Source organism: Chelonoidis abingdonii, chromosome 2 (assembly GCF_003597395.2).
Source record: "Chelonoidis abingdonii isolate Lonesome George chromosome 2, CheloAbing_2.0, whole genome shotgun sequence".
NCBI lineage: Eukaryota > Metazoa > Chordata > Testudines > Testudinidae > Chelonoidis > Chelonoidis abingdonii.
The window spans coordinates 115,252,911-115,266,945 of NC_133770.1; the positions used below are offsets into that span (position 1 = coordinate 115,252,911).

The window sequence follows — 14,035 nt, forward strand, 5'->3', positions numbered from 1 at the left end:
AGTGCTAGGAACAGCTAAGATACTGCGCAGAACCCTCAAACTCCCAGGCCTCTGGTAGAGGACTCGAGGTTGAGGAAGACACATACCACCCATAGGGGTGAGAGGGGAATTTTTTTTTTATATTTTGAAGACAACGCAAGATTCAAATTTTGAAAAGCTAGCAGTGCATGCCCATTGAGGTGGCTGGAATAAGGTACAATGACAGAAGCACAACTTTGGTGGATATGCTTTATATGTTGTGTCACTGTCAAAATCTGTCTTGGATTTAAAGTAAGCACTGTTAAGGATCAGCACTTCATAACAATGAAAAAATGGTAATTATTGATAGCATAGAGATGAAGACAGACATTTTTTATACAGTTTGAACAAATTCCAACTAAGCAAAATACTGGACATGTTTTCAACCCCTATTACATGAAGAAACAAATTTAATATGAGTAGGCTGCTACATATAAAAAGGATTTAACTAGAGCTAGTTGGAAATATTCCAATGAAACAGTTTAGTTGGAAAATGCTGACTGTTGCAAAAGAAAGTAGGGTTTGACAAACTTTTGCCAAATCACAGGCAGGGTTCCTGCTTGTTTCCCTGCTAACTTGTCTGGTGGACTGCTGAGGAGCCCCACCACATGGACTACTCTGCTGTCAAGGAACCCAGGCTTCCAGGATCCACGACTCCAAGGCAGCCCTGCCATGGAGTCAGGAAATCCTGAACACCTTGGGAGAACTGGCTGTAGCCAGGGCTCTCACAGTCTAGGCTCCTGGCTCTATAGTACGGAAACCTGGGTTTCCAGGGTCCCTGGTTCTAGGGGAGCCTCACCATGTGGTCTGTCTTGGCACACTCCTGGGGCACGTGGCTCCTCATGCTGCTCTACTTCAGAACAGGCAGTCCTGAGAGCTAACTGGCATGGGAGTCTGGAAAACATGGGGTCCCCTGCCCTTAAGCAGTCCACCTGGCAGATCAGTTCTGGAGCCGCAGATCCTGGGAGCCCTGACAGCTGATGTTTGAAATTTACCATCTTGTCAGTTTCATTTGGTTTGTTCCAGTTCGGACAGAAATCTAATTTTGAAATATCGAAACTCCTCATGAACCAGATTACCTGAATTTTGGCCAGCTCTAGATATAACAAGGTCCTTAGTGCTTGCGTAGACCAGGCCAAGGTGCTTGGGATGAAGAAAGAAACACAACGTCTGGTATACGGGTTGTGTTTTTGGTGGGTTTCCTCTATTTTCTTCAAGTCTGCAGAACAGTGAGGTAGGCCACATGCAGAGACAGAAGTAGAGCAGCTAAGCTCTTACTGGTGGTTAATCCATCAATCACCTAACAGAATACCATCCAAAAGCACCATCCAGTCACCAGCACTGGATCCAGGTGGGGGGTTAATGAAAATGGGTCTACCTGCACTGGGGAGCCAGAGACTGAGAAAGATGATTGCTTGCCTATACCGGACAGGAGATATTCTGGGAGTTAGGTGTATGGAGGAGTGAGACAGACAAACTGTATGGGAAAACAGTCTGCCCTTGTCTTAGGGTGAAGTTTGTGTCATTCTGAGGCCTGATCTACAATACAAAATTTAACTGTGGCTGAATGTGTCTGTCGGTAATCATGTTAGTTTTGTGCCAGCTGAGTGTTTATTGCAGCTGATTGACACAGTACTAACACATAGTACTTTCCCACACTTACATGTTATGAAACTTAAGTCCATTATTGCACCAGAGAATTGCACTGTTGCAATAGGCACTTATGATTGGACTGGTGGAGCTTGCAACAGTACACTGGGTACACATGTAATCTTCTTTCAGATGCACACAATTCTCAATGCTCACATAAAATACTCCCCGTAAAAAGTTGCAAATCCTGTCGATTGTTGCACCTACCACAAATGCCCAGCACAGTTCCCTTTAAAAGTTACTTGCATCCATTTACATTTCTGATTTGTGCCACTGCTAGTTTTAATGGTTCAGAGTCATGAGATCCTCACACGTAGCAAAAATCAGGGGAGAGTCAGTTACTGCTACCAGATTACATTGGGACCTAGAATATATTAAAATGAAAAATACCACCTTCAGGTAATGAGCTGAAACAGATCAATATTAAAGAAAAAAGCTTTAGTTAAAATCAGGTTTGGTTTTAATTTTTCTGGTTCTGTAACATTATTTATGGTTGCACTTTTCCTTAGAGTGATCTGAGCCCTTCTATATACCCCATAGGTTTCCTTTTGCCCTCTTTCCCCCCTCATGTACTGCAATGGAGCCACCGGGGGTTGGGTCATTCCTCACAGAGAATGAAGGGATAAGGTCAGGAAACAGGCAGTGCTGGTAACTCACAGAGATGTAAATGGCCTTATTAAGAGGTATAGAGTGGGTAGTCTAGCAGGTTATCCATTAAATGCCTCCAGGAAAATACTCAAACCATTCTACCACTTCAGGGGCCACAGGAAAGGTGAGTTTATCAATGAATCCCATTACATCCTAGAAAATCTCCTTTCCCCAGCCTAAATGTGCTTCAGAGAGTGTCTTTGTCCACGTGAGTGAGCTTCTCTCATGTCTGTGCAAAAAGAGATGGCTGATTTTTGTCTGCTGAAGCTACATGAACTGTTTCAACTGCTGTCTTCATTGAAATAGTGAAGGTTTCTCAAAATGAGAGCAAAAAACACTTCATGGCCTCACAGGTACTATGAGGCACAACTGAGGTGTTTTTCTTCTCTTGGTCTTATTTTGTTATTTCATGTTTTCCTCATGAAATGCTGCTCAGATGCAACATTGAAGGGCACCTTCCTATGTGCTCCACAGAGGGAGGCAGGAATCAAAGTGGAGAAATGGAAGAGGGACATCTAGAGTGTGCAAACCAATCAAGTGATGCAGTGATCAAAACAAAAAAAAGAGGAGGCACCTAAGGTCTGTACTGTTGTGACTGAATCACCGAATAGGCTTTTAACAGAACAAAATAAACCACAAGGTCCTTTTTGGGACATCTAATGTCCCAGACCAGATGCTTCTTATACAATGCAAGTATAAGGAAAAACAGTACAAAACAACTCAGCAGTTTCAGAAAGGAGTCCTCACTACAGGCTCTCTAACTTGTCTTTATGACTTCTTGGCCAGGTAAAAGCTTCCCTGGAAAGATCTGAGAGTTATATACCACCTGCTAATTAACAAAGGTCACTGTGGCAGGCAAATCCATCTGACACATTTCACTCCATAGTCTTTATGAAAATATGCTTATAATAGGAATATGACATAACTGAGATATACTTTATGCAAGATGGCTCATGTGAGATCATTGGAAAGGTTATGATTTACTGAATGTGATTATCTAATTTGCATGCTTGTATCATTTCTGTATATCACCACCCTCAAGCAGCCTTTCAGGTATAACAATGGAAAAGCCAGACAGAGCTAATGGGCCATTAGCAGAGACAATGGACTGTAAAAGGGCTTGGTCTTCCTGTGGGCACTGGAGACAGCCTAGGAGCAGTGGCTGCCATACCCATGCAGAGACATGGGTCTGAGTCACCTGGTACCGGACACCCCTCTTCCCCTTTTGGAATGCCAGTGGTTTTCCACTAGAAGACAAAGGGTTCCTACCTTACACAAGGGCTATATAAGGCAGGGGAGTAACATCATCGAGGTTCTCCTCTGCTTCCCCACCCAGACACTGAAAAAACACCTGGAAGCAAAAACTGAACTGAGGGGAGAAGAGTTGAAAAGACTCAGTCTCTGAGGAACTATTGTGTGATAACATTACTAACCAAACACTTTTTAAGCAGGAAATATAGCTATGCTAGAAAAGAATGAACAGTTTTAAAGATTAGTTATTGCCAACTCTTCTTGCTCTATTTAACACCTTTGTTTTGTAGCACTGAAAAGAAATTTAAGAGTTTCAATTAATTTTTTTAATCCCAAAACCCTAATCTAGTTCTATTGGTTGAATCTTTCGCAATTTATATCAAGGAATGATTCCAGATCTAGGCTTCTGGCTGAATTTTATGTCCTACACACACAACCTCAAGTTTCTAGAAATATATTTGCGATAGACATTGTAATGAAACACAATCCAGAGAATAAGTCATGGGTTCCCCAAGGATGCCAGTCTGACACCCTAGGTATATCCTCTGCTTTATGGGGGAAATGTGATAGATATTGCTACCTCAGGCAGTATCTTTGGGGGAAACATATAGTATTAAATTTATGTATCACTGTGGGTCAAAGACTGTAAGTATGATCGTGTTTTCCTTCATTGGGGAGGGTTACCACAGCTCCTTCAGGAACTAAAAACAACGGGGGTGATCATGGTGAATCACACTGTAAATACTTCCAGAGAGGTACCACTCTGTGGGGAAGGTCACATATACTTGCTGAAACAGGGTTCCAGAGACTAGGAAGACAAAGAGCGAGCTTCTGACATAAAAGGATGAGCCTGAACTGACACAATGCCTTCTTTCTGATCCAGCAAACGGACAGGACTTTATGTCCAAAGGGCCACCACTCTTGCAGCTAATATAAGTGCAAATAATATTCTTATTATTGATGTCTACCCATCCTTTTTCAAATTGTACTAAACATCAATGACATCTTGCAGCACTGAGAGGTTTTATTATTCAAAAGAATCAGATCTTGTTTACATGCTCACTAAGAGTGGAATCTGCATAGACAGACAATAGCTTCATGAACCTTTAAATGTGTCTAAATAGTTCAAAACTGTTCCTTCCACTTGCATGTGCATTTCCTGTCAGTTGTCTACATTTAATTCCGTCTGTATTACTGAATTGTCTAGATTTGACTGACCTATATTTTGTCAACCAGAAATTTTGCCACCTCACTCTTCAATATATAGATCAATAATAAACATGAACATCAGTATTGGCAGAGACCCTTTGAGCAATCATATCTCTAAGAAGAAAGATTAATGTTAACTCATTTATTCCTATTTATCATCAGCCCTTTAGCCTCTCAGCTATAACTACTAAGTTACCTCAATACCTCATGAGGCCATCTTTATCAATGGCTTTTTGAAAGTCCAAATAGGGTATCTATTGGTCCTCCTTCATCCACTTTATCCTCCTCAAAGAATATTAGTAAGTTGCTGAGTCAAGGTTTTCCTTAACAGGAATTATCTAACTGTCATCAGTAAAGAAGCTGATCTTAAAAGTTTTCAAATTAAGAGGTTTTTGTCTGTATTCACTGCTCCACTGGTCATAAAATGGGACATTAAAAAAAAAAATCACATAATACGACTCCTCTCACCCTATCCTAACATTTAACCGCAACATGATTTTAGAAGCTGATATTTGACAAAACGTTGAAGTTAGAGATTACTGATTTATATTACACGAAAGCTTTCAAATGGTATAAGTAATTAGTTTCTAGCTCTATCATTTCAATATACGATTTAAAAAATAGCTTTGACATTCAAATGAGAAGACAGATATGATAGCAATGATATTTGAAAGTCCTATATCTCAACATGTCCAGGGTTAGAAATGAAAGATTTACACTATTCAAAATTCAGTAACCCCACTTGAATAATAATAATAAAAATATTTGTTTTTAACATTGGCAGAGGCAAGATATCACAAGACCCTTAATGTTGGTTTTACTTTTATTGGTCCAGGACTAAAAAACAGAAAATTCCAGCCCTTGGGCCAGTGTAATTTTCCCTCTGCTCTTGCCAACACCTTTCATCAGAGGATCTTGAAGCAGTTTCCAAACATGAAGACTCAGTACTGTGAAAGTTATAATTGTTTTTGAAGAAGATAAACAGAAGCACAGTGACTTGTCAGAGTTAACAGAGAATTAATGACACCTAGAAATACAATCCTGACTCACAGTGCCCTGTTCTGATCAACATACAATAGCCCTTAGTAACAGCAATATACTGTTTATCATAAGTTATGTAAAAATATATACAAGAAATTAAGTGAAAGCCTTATTTCAGCATCACAAAGACTTACCATTGGATCGTATTCCCAAAGTTGATTGCCTTTTAGGTGGTGGCACTTGAGCATTGTGATTGGGCCGTTAAGTTTGGAAACATCCAAGCATAAATCATCTGTTCGAATTTCTTTGTTGGCAGTGTATGAGAAAACCTTTGTAGAAAAATAGCAGTGTTCATCTACTGGGTTCCACAGAGAAAACAGCAGGTTCACATACCACTTCACTTATACTAAACTTAAAAATGTCTTCAATTTTTTTTTTTTTTTACACTGTATACAAAACTGTTTTCTTAGGAGACAAGTATAAACACCATGTCAATAATAGAGCACTTTTTCAGATAAAAAACTTCCCAAATAGTAAAATAGGATGAGCTCTCTAGAAATGGGGAATTTTGGCAGGGTGGCAAGCAGCAATGGAGAGCTTCAAATAAAATAATAAAATTATAGAAAGAAATAGATACAAAATATAGCCCTGACTGGAGAATCACAAAAGTAAACATGAAAACTATAAAAACTCAATAGCATTTTTCTGTCTGAATTTGCAAGAGTGACAAATCAACTAGGGAGAATCTGTAGGAAGGCACTTCAAGGGACCCTACAGGATGTCTACTGCATAGATTACTCCTGGGGGAATTCTGTGCCAAAAAATTAAAAATTCTGCACACAATATTTGAAAATTATCCGCACAATATTTTAGAATTCTGCATATTTTATTTGTCAAAACAACACAATATAATCCCTTCAGTTTCAATTATTTTGGTAATGTATTTCAAAATACTTGTCAACAAGTATGTGAACAATAATAGAGAAAACAGCATAAAAGATTCCCCAGAAATACAGAGTTAAAGAAATCCTGATGCCAACCCAGTTCAAGTTGGAGGGTGCTGGAGGGGGCTGTGTGGGGCCCCCAGAGCGCAACCCCCTTGAACTCCCATCCCCCCAGAGCCCAGCCACAGGGAACCCCCCAGGCCAGATCCTAGTCACGGGGTACCCCTCACAGCCCAGAGCCCAGCAGTGGGCACACCCAGAGCCCAGATACCAGCACCCCCCCCACCTCCCCAGGGCACTCCCCAGCCCAGACACCACCACCAACCTCCCTGCATAGTCCAGACCTGGGGTACCCCTAGCCCAGACACCAGCACCCCCAGAACCTTTACTCCCCTCCCCCCAACTTCTTTACTGTTCTGCCAGTGGGCATAGTGTGGTGCAGCCCTGCCTTTCCTCACCCTTTGCCAGAGCTGGGTCTCCCAGGTCCTCTTTCATCCCCGAGAGAATGAGGATCAAGTAGAGTGGTCTGGAAACTGCATAGTCAGGCCAGGTGCTCTGCTCACTGGGCTCTGCAGAGTTCTATGGCCCCTAGTGGTGCCCAGTAGCTCTGCATCCCCAATTCTGTGCGGGAAACAGAGAATTCTGGATTGTGCAGTGGCGCAGAATTCCCCCAGGAGAAATTAGATGACACCTACCTACCAGACGTGAGTGGATGACATTTAAGTACACTGAAGTCACTGGAAAGACACTCATTGACTACAGCTGGTTTTGAATCACGTCCATGTGACTCTCACTACGTGCAACAAGGTAAAAAACGGTGACTTACTTTTGTAACTGTTGTTCATCGAGATGTGTTGCTCATGTTCATTCCATTCTAAGTGTGCAAAGACCGAACGGCCTTGAAGCAGAGAGTGGAACATGGAAACAGCTGCCAGGTGTACCTTGACTGAAGATAGCAATAGACCCTGGTGCTTAAGGTGCAGTAAATAATCCGGTATATCCTGCAGCAGGGCCTCATTTGCTCAAACATGTCAGTCCAAGGCCCAACACATGAACGGCTTCCACTTTGCCACATACGTAGCCCTCGTGGATGGTTTTCTGCTGCCCAGCTGGACACCAATAGAACGCCCCTGTTCGTCCGCACTCAGCCACACAGCAGTCAAGCCATCAAGTGCAACGACTGCAGGTTCAGGTGCAGCAGGTTGCTGTGCTTCTGTGACAGCAGATCCAGCCAAAGAGGTGGTTGCAGCAGGGTGGCTGCCCAGAGACTCAGCAGCATGCCGAACCAGTGTTGATGAGGTCACGCCAGGGCTATGAGGATGATCATTGCTTTGTCTTGCTTTACCTTGAGCAGGACTCTGTGGATTAGTGGAACTGGTGGGAAGACATACATCAGCGCTCCCATCCACAGAATCAGGAACGCGTCGACAGGGAGGCCTTGTTCTTGCCCTGCAGAGAACAGAACATATGGCACTTCCTGTTCTGCCTGGACACAAACAAGGCCACCTCGGGAGTCCCCCACTGCAGAAGATCAGGCTGGCCACCTCTGGATGGAGCAAACATTTGTGGTGAAATGAGAAGGTCCTGCTGAGGCATCTGCCAGGACTTTCTTGAATCCGGACAGGTGGGCGGCTACCAGATGAATGGTATGTCACACACAAAAGCCCCAGAGACAAAGCGCTTCCCGGCAAAGGGCTGAAGACCTGGCTCCACCCTGCCTGTTGATGTAGCACATTGCAGCTGTACTGTCCGTCAGGACTTGCACCATCGTGCCCTTCAGGTGGGGGCAAGAACGCCTGGCAGACCAGGTGAACTGCTTTGAGATCCCTGATGTTGATATGAAGGGACAGACTGCTGTGTAGCCAGCAGCCCTCAGTGTTGAGCTCGCCCAGATTGGCTCCCCAGCCCAGGTCTGACGTGTCCAAAACCAGGGTAAGTGACGGAGATGGGGTCATGAAAGGAACGCCCTGCAGCACCGACTCTGGATCCAGCCACCAGTCCAAGGACAAGAGGATGTGGCTCGGCACTGAGACCACCCAGTCCAGGGCATGCATGCTGAGGATATAGTCCGAGGCCAGCCATGCCTGCAGAGGTCATAGATGAAGACGGGCAGGTTGACCATGTAAGTGCCATGTGGCCCCTCATTTGCAGGCATGTGTAGACTGTGGTAAGCGGATGGCTCTTCATGGGGGCAATCAAGTCTGACATGGCCTGAAAGCACGCTTCCGGAAGGAAGCTTGCGTGGAGTCAAGAACTGCTCCAATAAACTCTTTGTGTTGAACTGGCGTTAACATGGACTTTTCTGTGTTTATTAACAGAGCCAGATCGTTGCAGATGAATCACACCAGGCTGGGGCTCTTTTAGACCTGCCCTGGAGTCCTGCCCTTAACAAGCCAGTTATCAAGATACAGCAAGATCTAGTCGCCCCCCCATCATCTCAGGTAAGCCACTACCAGCACCACACATTTTTTGAACACCTTGGGGGCTGAAAACAGGCCAAAGGGTAGTAACACCATAAACTGGAAGTGATGCTCGACCACTAAAAAACGCAGGAAGTGCCTGTGGCCTGGGAATACGGAGACATGAAAGTAAGCGTCCTTAAGTCCAGAGCAGCACACCAGTCCCCTGGATCCAGGGAGGGGATGATGGAGGCCACGGAGACTATGTGGAACTTCAACTTCTTGAGAGACTTGTTGAGGCCCCACAGGTCCAGGATGGGTCTGAGGTCCCCTTTGACCTTCGGGATTAGGAAGTAGCGAGAGTAGAATCCTTTTCCTTCCATGTCCAAGAAACCTCCTCCACAGCCCCCAAAAAAGACGGTTACTCACCTTTGTAACTGTTGTTCTTCGAGATGTGTTGCTCATATCCATTCCAGTTAGGTGTGCGCGCGCTGCGTGCACGTTCATCGGAGAAACTTTTACCCTAGAACCCTCGGTGCCGGACCAGGTCGCCCCCTGGAGTGCGCCGGAATATGGGCGCCTAATATATACCCCTGCCGCGCCGCCACTCCTCTTCCTTCTCTTGCCAGCTATTCCGACGTAGGGAAAGGAGGCGGTCTCGTGTGAGCATGGATATGGCAACACATCTCGAAGAAACACATTACAAAGGTGAGTAACCATCTTTCTTCTTCGAGTGCTGCTTATATCTTCCAGTTAGGTAGATTCCCCAGACCCTTACCATAGGCAGATGCGTCGGCGAGAGACTAGGGAATTGCAAGACCGCCGGAGCCGAAGCGGTCGTTCTCTTAGATTTGGTGTGGATTTCAATGCGTAAATGGTTCTGGCGAGGTGTGGGACAAAGACCGGTCGGCTGCACCTGGATTCCTTGCACAGAGACACTGCGCCAAGAAGAAGCACGAGGCCTGAGCTCCGTCGAGTGTAGGCGGTTGAGATGGCCTGTGGACCTGAGCCAAGTCATAGCAAACTCGGATACATGCGTGACCCAATGCTCGATGCGCTGAGAGAGATTGCCCTGCCTCTCATACGCTCCGCACGCCTACAAAGAGTTGCGGTGAAAAGACGGAAGGCTTGGTCCGCTCGTGTGAACGCGAGAGCCTCCGTATCCAAGGAATGGAGCTGTTGCTCACTTCTGCGCGCTAGTGTGCTTTTGGGAGTAAGACTAGGCAAGAAAGATGTCTGGTTCACGGAAGCGGAGACGACTTTGGGGAGGAAACGCCGGGTGAGGACGCAGCTGTACTGCCCCTATGGGAAGACGGTTAGTGAGGTCCACAGTCAGTGTGCGCAGTTCCAGAATGCCGACGCCGAGGGTGAATGCGACTGGAAAGCCGTCTTCCAGACAGTTACAAGCAGCTGCACATTGGCCAAAGGCTCGTAAGGGGCCATGAGACCTACTTAGAATGAGGTTAAGGTTCAGGTAGGGTAGGGGCCTTGCCTGCGGGGTATAACCGTTCCAAGCCCTTGAGAAACCTGGAGACATCGGGTGAGAGAAAATCAGTACTTGCCAGTTTCCTCTTGGATGGATAGATAGTTTGGACGGGGCGAGGTGGTAACTCGCGCGTAGAGATAGTCAAACCCTGCTCCTTAGGGCCACAAAATCCAGGAGTGGAGATGGATACAGACGCATGGGAAGTCCATGCTGAGCCCACCACGTGAGCAGTGCTTTCCATTTCACGATGGAGATGTCGACCACGTGGAGGCTTCCTGCTACCAAGCACACCTGTCACTGCCAGCGAACAGCTCGCCCAACTGGTTAACCATTAGCGCATGCTGTCATGGTGGAGGACTGCAGGTATGGGTGGAGAAGCCTAGCCGAGTCTTGCGTGATCAAGTCCGGCCACACAGTGGTAGCGGGGATCGGTTGTCGACAGGACAGGGTCAGGCCGGCTGGTTTGGTACCAGTGTGTGTCAGTCGGCCAAGCTGGCGCAGCGTCAGGATTGAGGCGGAACCGTTGAGCATACTGTTCTTTTGTGGCTTGTTGAGGTAACGGTTGGCTGAAGCATACAGGACGACTGACACGGGTCATGAAGGCGTAGCCGACAGGGGAGCCTAGCGAGAGCGACCTTGACGGGAACAGAACACTGGCTTTCCTGTTTACTTTGCCGCAACAGGCCATCTATGGGGAAACCCCCACCTCCGAAGATTGAGTGGAGGACGTCCGGACGGAGGGACTATTCGTGTGTGTAGGAAGGACCTGTTCAGGTGATCTGCGAGCGTGTTCCGGACCCCCCGAGAAAGGAGGCCCCCCAGGTCTATGGAGTGGGCTACACAGAATTCCCACAAGTGGATCGCTTCCTGACACAGGGGAGATGACCTTGTGCCTCCCTGCTTGTTGACATAATACATGGCGCTGCGTGTTGTCCGTGAATACTGCAACACAACGGCCCTGTAGGAGCTGTGGAACGCTTGCATGCCAGGCGTACTGCCCTGACATCTCGAACATGTGATGTAGAGTCAGCTCTTGGGTGACAAAAGGCCTTGGTGGCGCCGGTTGCCCCACGTGTGGTGCCCCAGACCAGCGCAGATGCGTCCCGTTGTTAGGGACACAAGGGCTGAGGAGTGTGGGGGCAAGCCCACACACACCAGCAGCGACTCTTTCCACCACAGGGAGCTGAGGACTCCGGTGGGATCGTTACAATCATATCTAAGGCGTCCCTGTTCGGCAGTAGACCGAAGCCAGCCCGGCTTGCAGCGGCGCATCCGATGTGGCGTACTTTGTAATGAGGCACATGCGGCCATGTGTCCTGGGGGCAGGCAAAGTACGGGCGGAGTTGTGGGAACCTCTGCAGGCTCTGGACCAGGGAGACTGTGGCTTGTCTGTGCGGGGGCAAGCTGGCTGTCGCAGGACAGAGTCCAGCACTGCCCGCTGTTGCTATCCGTTGCGTTGGCACCAGTGTGGACTTGTCCAGATTGACAATCAGTCCCGCCTTGCGAATGATTTCTTATGGTGTTTGACATGGCTGGTGACTTGAGCCTTTGAGGTTCCCCTGATAAAGCCAGTCGCTCGAGGTAAGGAACACGTGAATGCGACGACGGCGGGGGAAAGCGGCGACAACCGCCATACATTTCGTGAGACCCGACGCGGCCGACGAAAGACCAAAGGGGAGGACAGTGATAGGTAATGAACTCGATTCACCATGAAACGCAGGTACCTCCTGTGGGGGGGAAATTGCAATATGAAAATACTGCCCTCATTGTCGAGAGGCGGCTACCAATCGCCGGGATCCAGGAGGGAATGATGGTCCCCAGGCCACCATGTGGAACTTGAACTTCTTGATGTATTTGTTCCGCTCGCGTAGGTCTAGGAGTGGCCAAAGACCTCCTTTTGCCTTGGGGATCAGGAAATACGGGAATAGAACCCTTGCCCTTGAGCTCCTCCGGTACCTCCTGTATGCGCTCCGTTGAGGAGCTTGTGGACTCCTGCAAGAGGAGTTGCTCGTGAGAGGGGTCCCTGAAGAGGACGGGGAGGACGGAGGGCGGGAGGAGGCGGAGAAGAGAATTGGAGACGGTATCATGTTCACCGTACGCAGGACCCAACGATCCGGTAGTTAGCTGGGACCACTTCGGAGGAACGAGGAAAGCCGGTTGGAAACTGGAGCGGATCCGGAGGGGATTGGTACGCTGCTCTCGGGCGCACTTCAAAATTGGATTGGGTTCCCGATGATTTTGCGCGGGAACAGCGTTATTGCCCGACGGAGGGCCCGATTGCGCCTGCGGTTGACACGGCACGCCTGCGGCTAAAGTCCTGTCGCTGGCGGGCGGGCGATGGGGCGCTGGGGTTGAGGCGGAATGACCGTCCTCTTGAGTTTAGGGTATGCATGCCAATGACCACATGATTACCCTATTGTCCTTTAGACTTTGTAGTCTAGATCTGTTTTCTGCAGAAGAGACCCTGTGTATCAATGGCAAGTCCTGTATGGTGTGCTGCAACTCGGGCGGTAGGCCGGACACCTGCAACCAGGATATGCGCCGCATGGCTATGCGAGAGCGCCATTCTAGCTGCTGAATCTGCCGAGTCAGCGAGGCTTGCAGGGAGGTTCTCGCAATCCTCCTTCCCTCGTCGGGGCGGGCTGTAAACTCCTGGGGAGCCTTGCGGGATCAACTCCGTGGAATTTGCCGACCGCCTCCCGTTTGAAGGAGTAACGCTTAAGAGGGCCTGCTGGTTTGCACCACAGAGCTGAAGTCATCCACCAGAGTAATTTTTCGGACCAGCCAGTCCATACTTTGGCCTCCCTAGACATTTGGACCGGGGCTTGTTGGCGTGCCGCTCCCGCTCAATACTGACTGCACACCAACAAGCAGGGGCGTGGTGCAAACAGGTTTACGTACCGTGGACGGCACCATATACTTTCTTCCACTCCCCTGGCCGTCGGGTGAATGGACGCCGGAGTTTGCCAGATGGAGTCGGCTCTGGCCTGGATGGATCTGATGAATGGGAGGGCCACTCTGGTAGGCGTTTCCGCTAGAGAAATGCTAAACCACAAGGGTCCTCACCTCGGACTTCCTCCACCGGGGCTTATTTTTGGGCTATGCGCCTCAAAAGGTCCTGTGTGCCCGCAGATCGATAGGGAAGGCCCCGACGAGGATGTGCCCGCCACCGCCTCATCCGGGGAAGATGACGACGACAACACCGGAACGAGCGGGTCCTGGACCGAGGCGGCATACCTGGTGGGCCTCCGCCTCCGGACATCGGCTGTTCCGGAGCTTTTATGGCACCTATCTCTGTATCAGTAGGGGGTGGTCTACTGATTGTGGCCTCGGTGCCGGGTGTTCAGTGTCCGGGCGTATTGGACCAATGGTTCACTCTGGGCTGGTGTAGGCCCAGGTGTCCAAAGGACCACTGAGGTGGCCCTGGTCTCGATGTGCCTGTAGTGTCC

At 48.0% G+C, this 14,035-nt stretch overlaps 1 protein-coding gene across 4 annotated transcripts in view; it reads right to left on the bottom strand.

Annotated features, from left to right (window-relative positions):
• GALNT1 (polypeptide N-acetylgalactosaminyltransferase 1) overlaps window positions 1–14,035 on the bottom strand; it is a 206,473-nt gene that overhangs the window by 16,916 nt on the left and 175,522 nt on the right. For all 4 annotated transcript variants that reach the window (XM_032764075.2, XM_075062626.1, XM_075062625.1 and 1 more), the window contains one exon: window positions 5,952–6,086. In XM_032764075.2, the coding sequence (XP_032619966.1) occupies window positions 5,952–6,086 (135 nt within the window). The remainder of the gene's footprint in view (window positions 1–5,951; window positions 6,087–14,035) is intronic.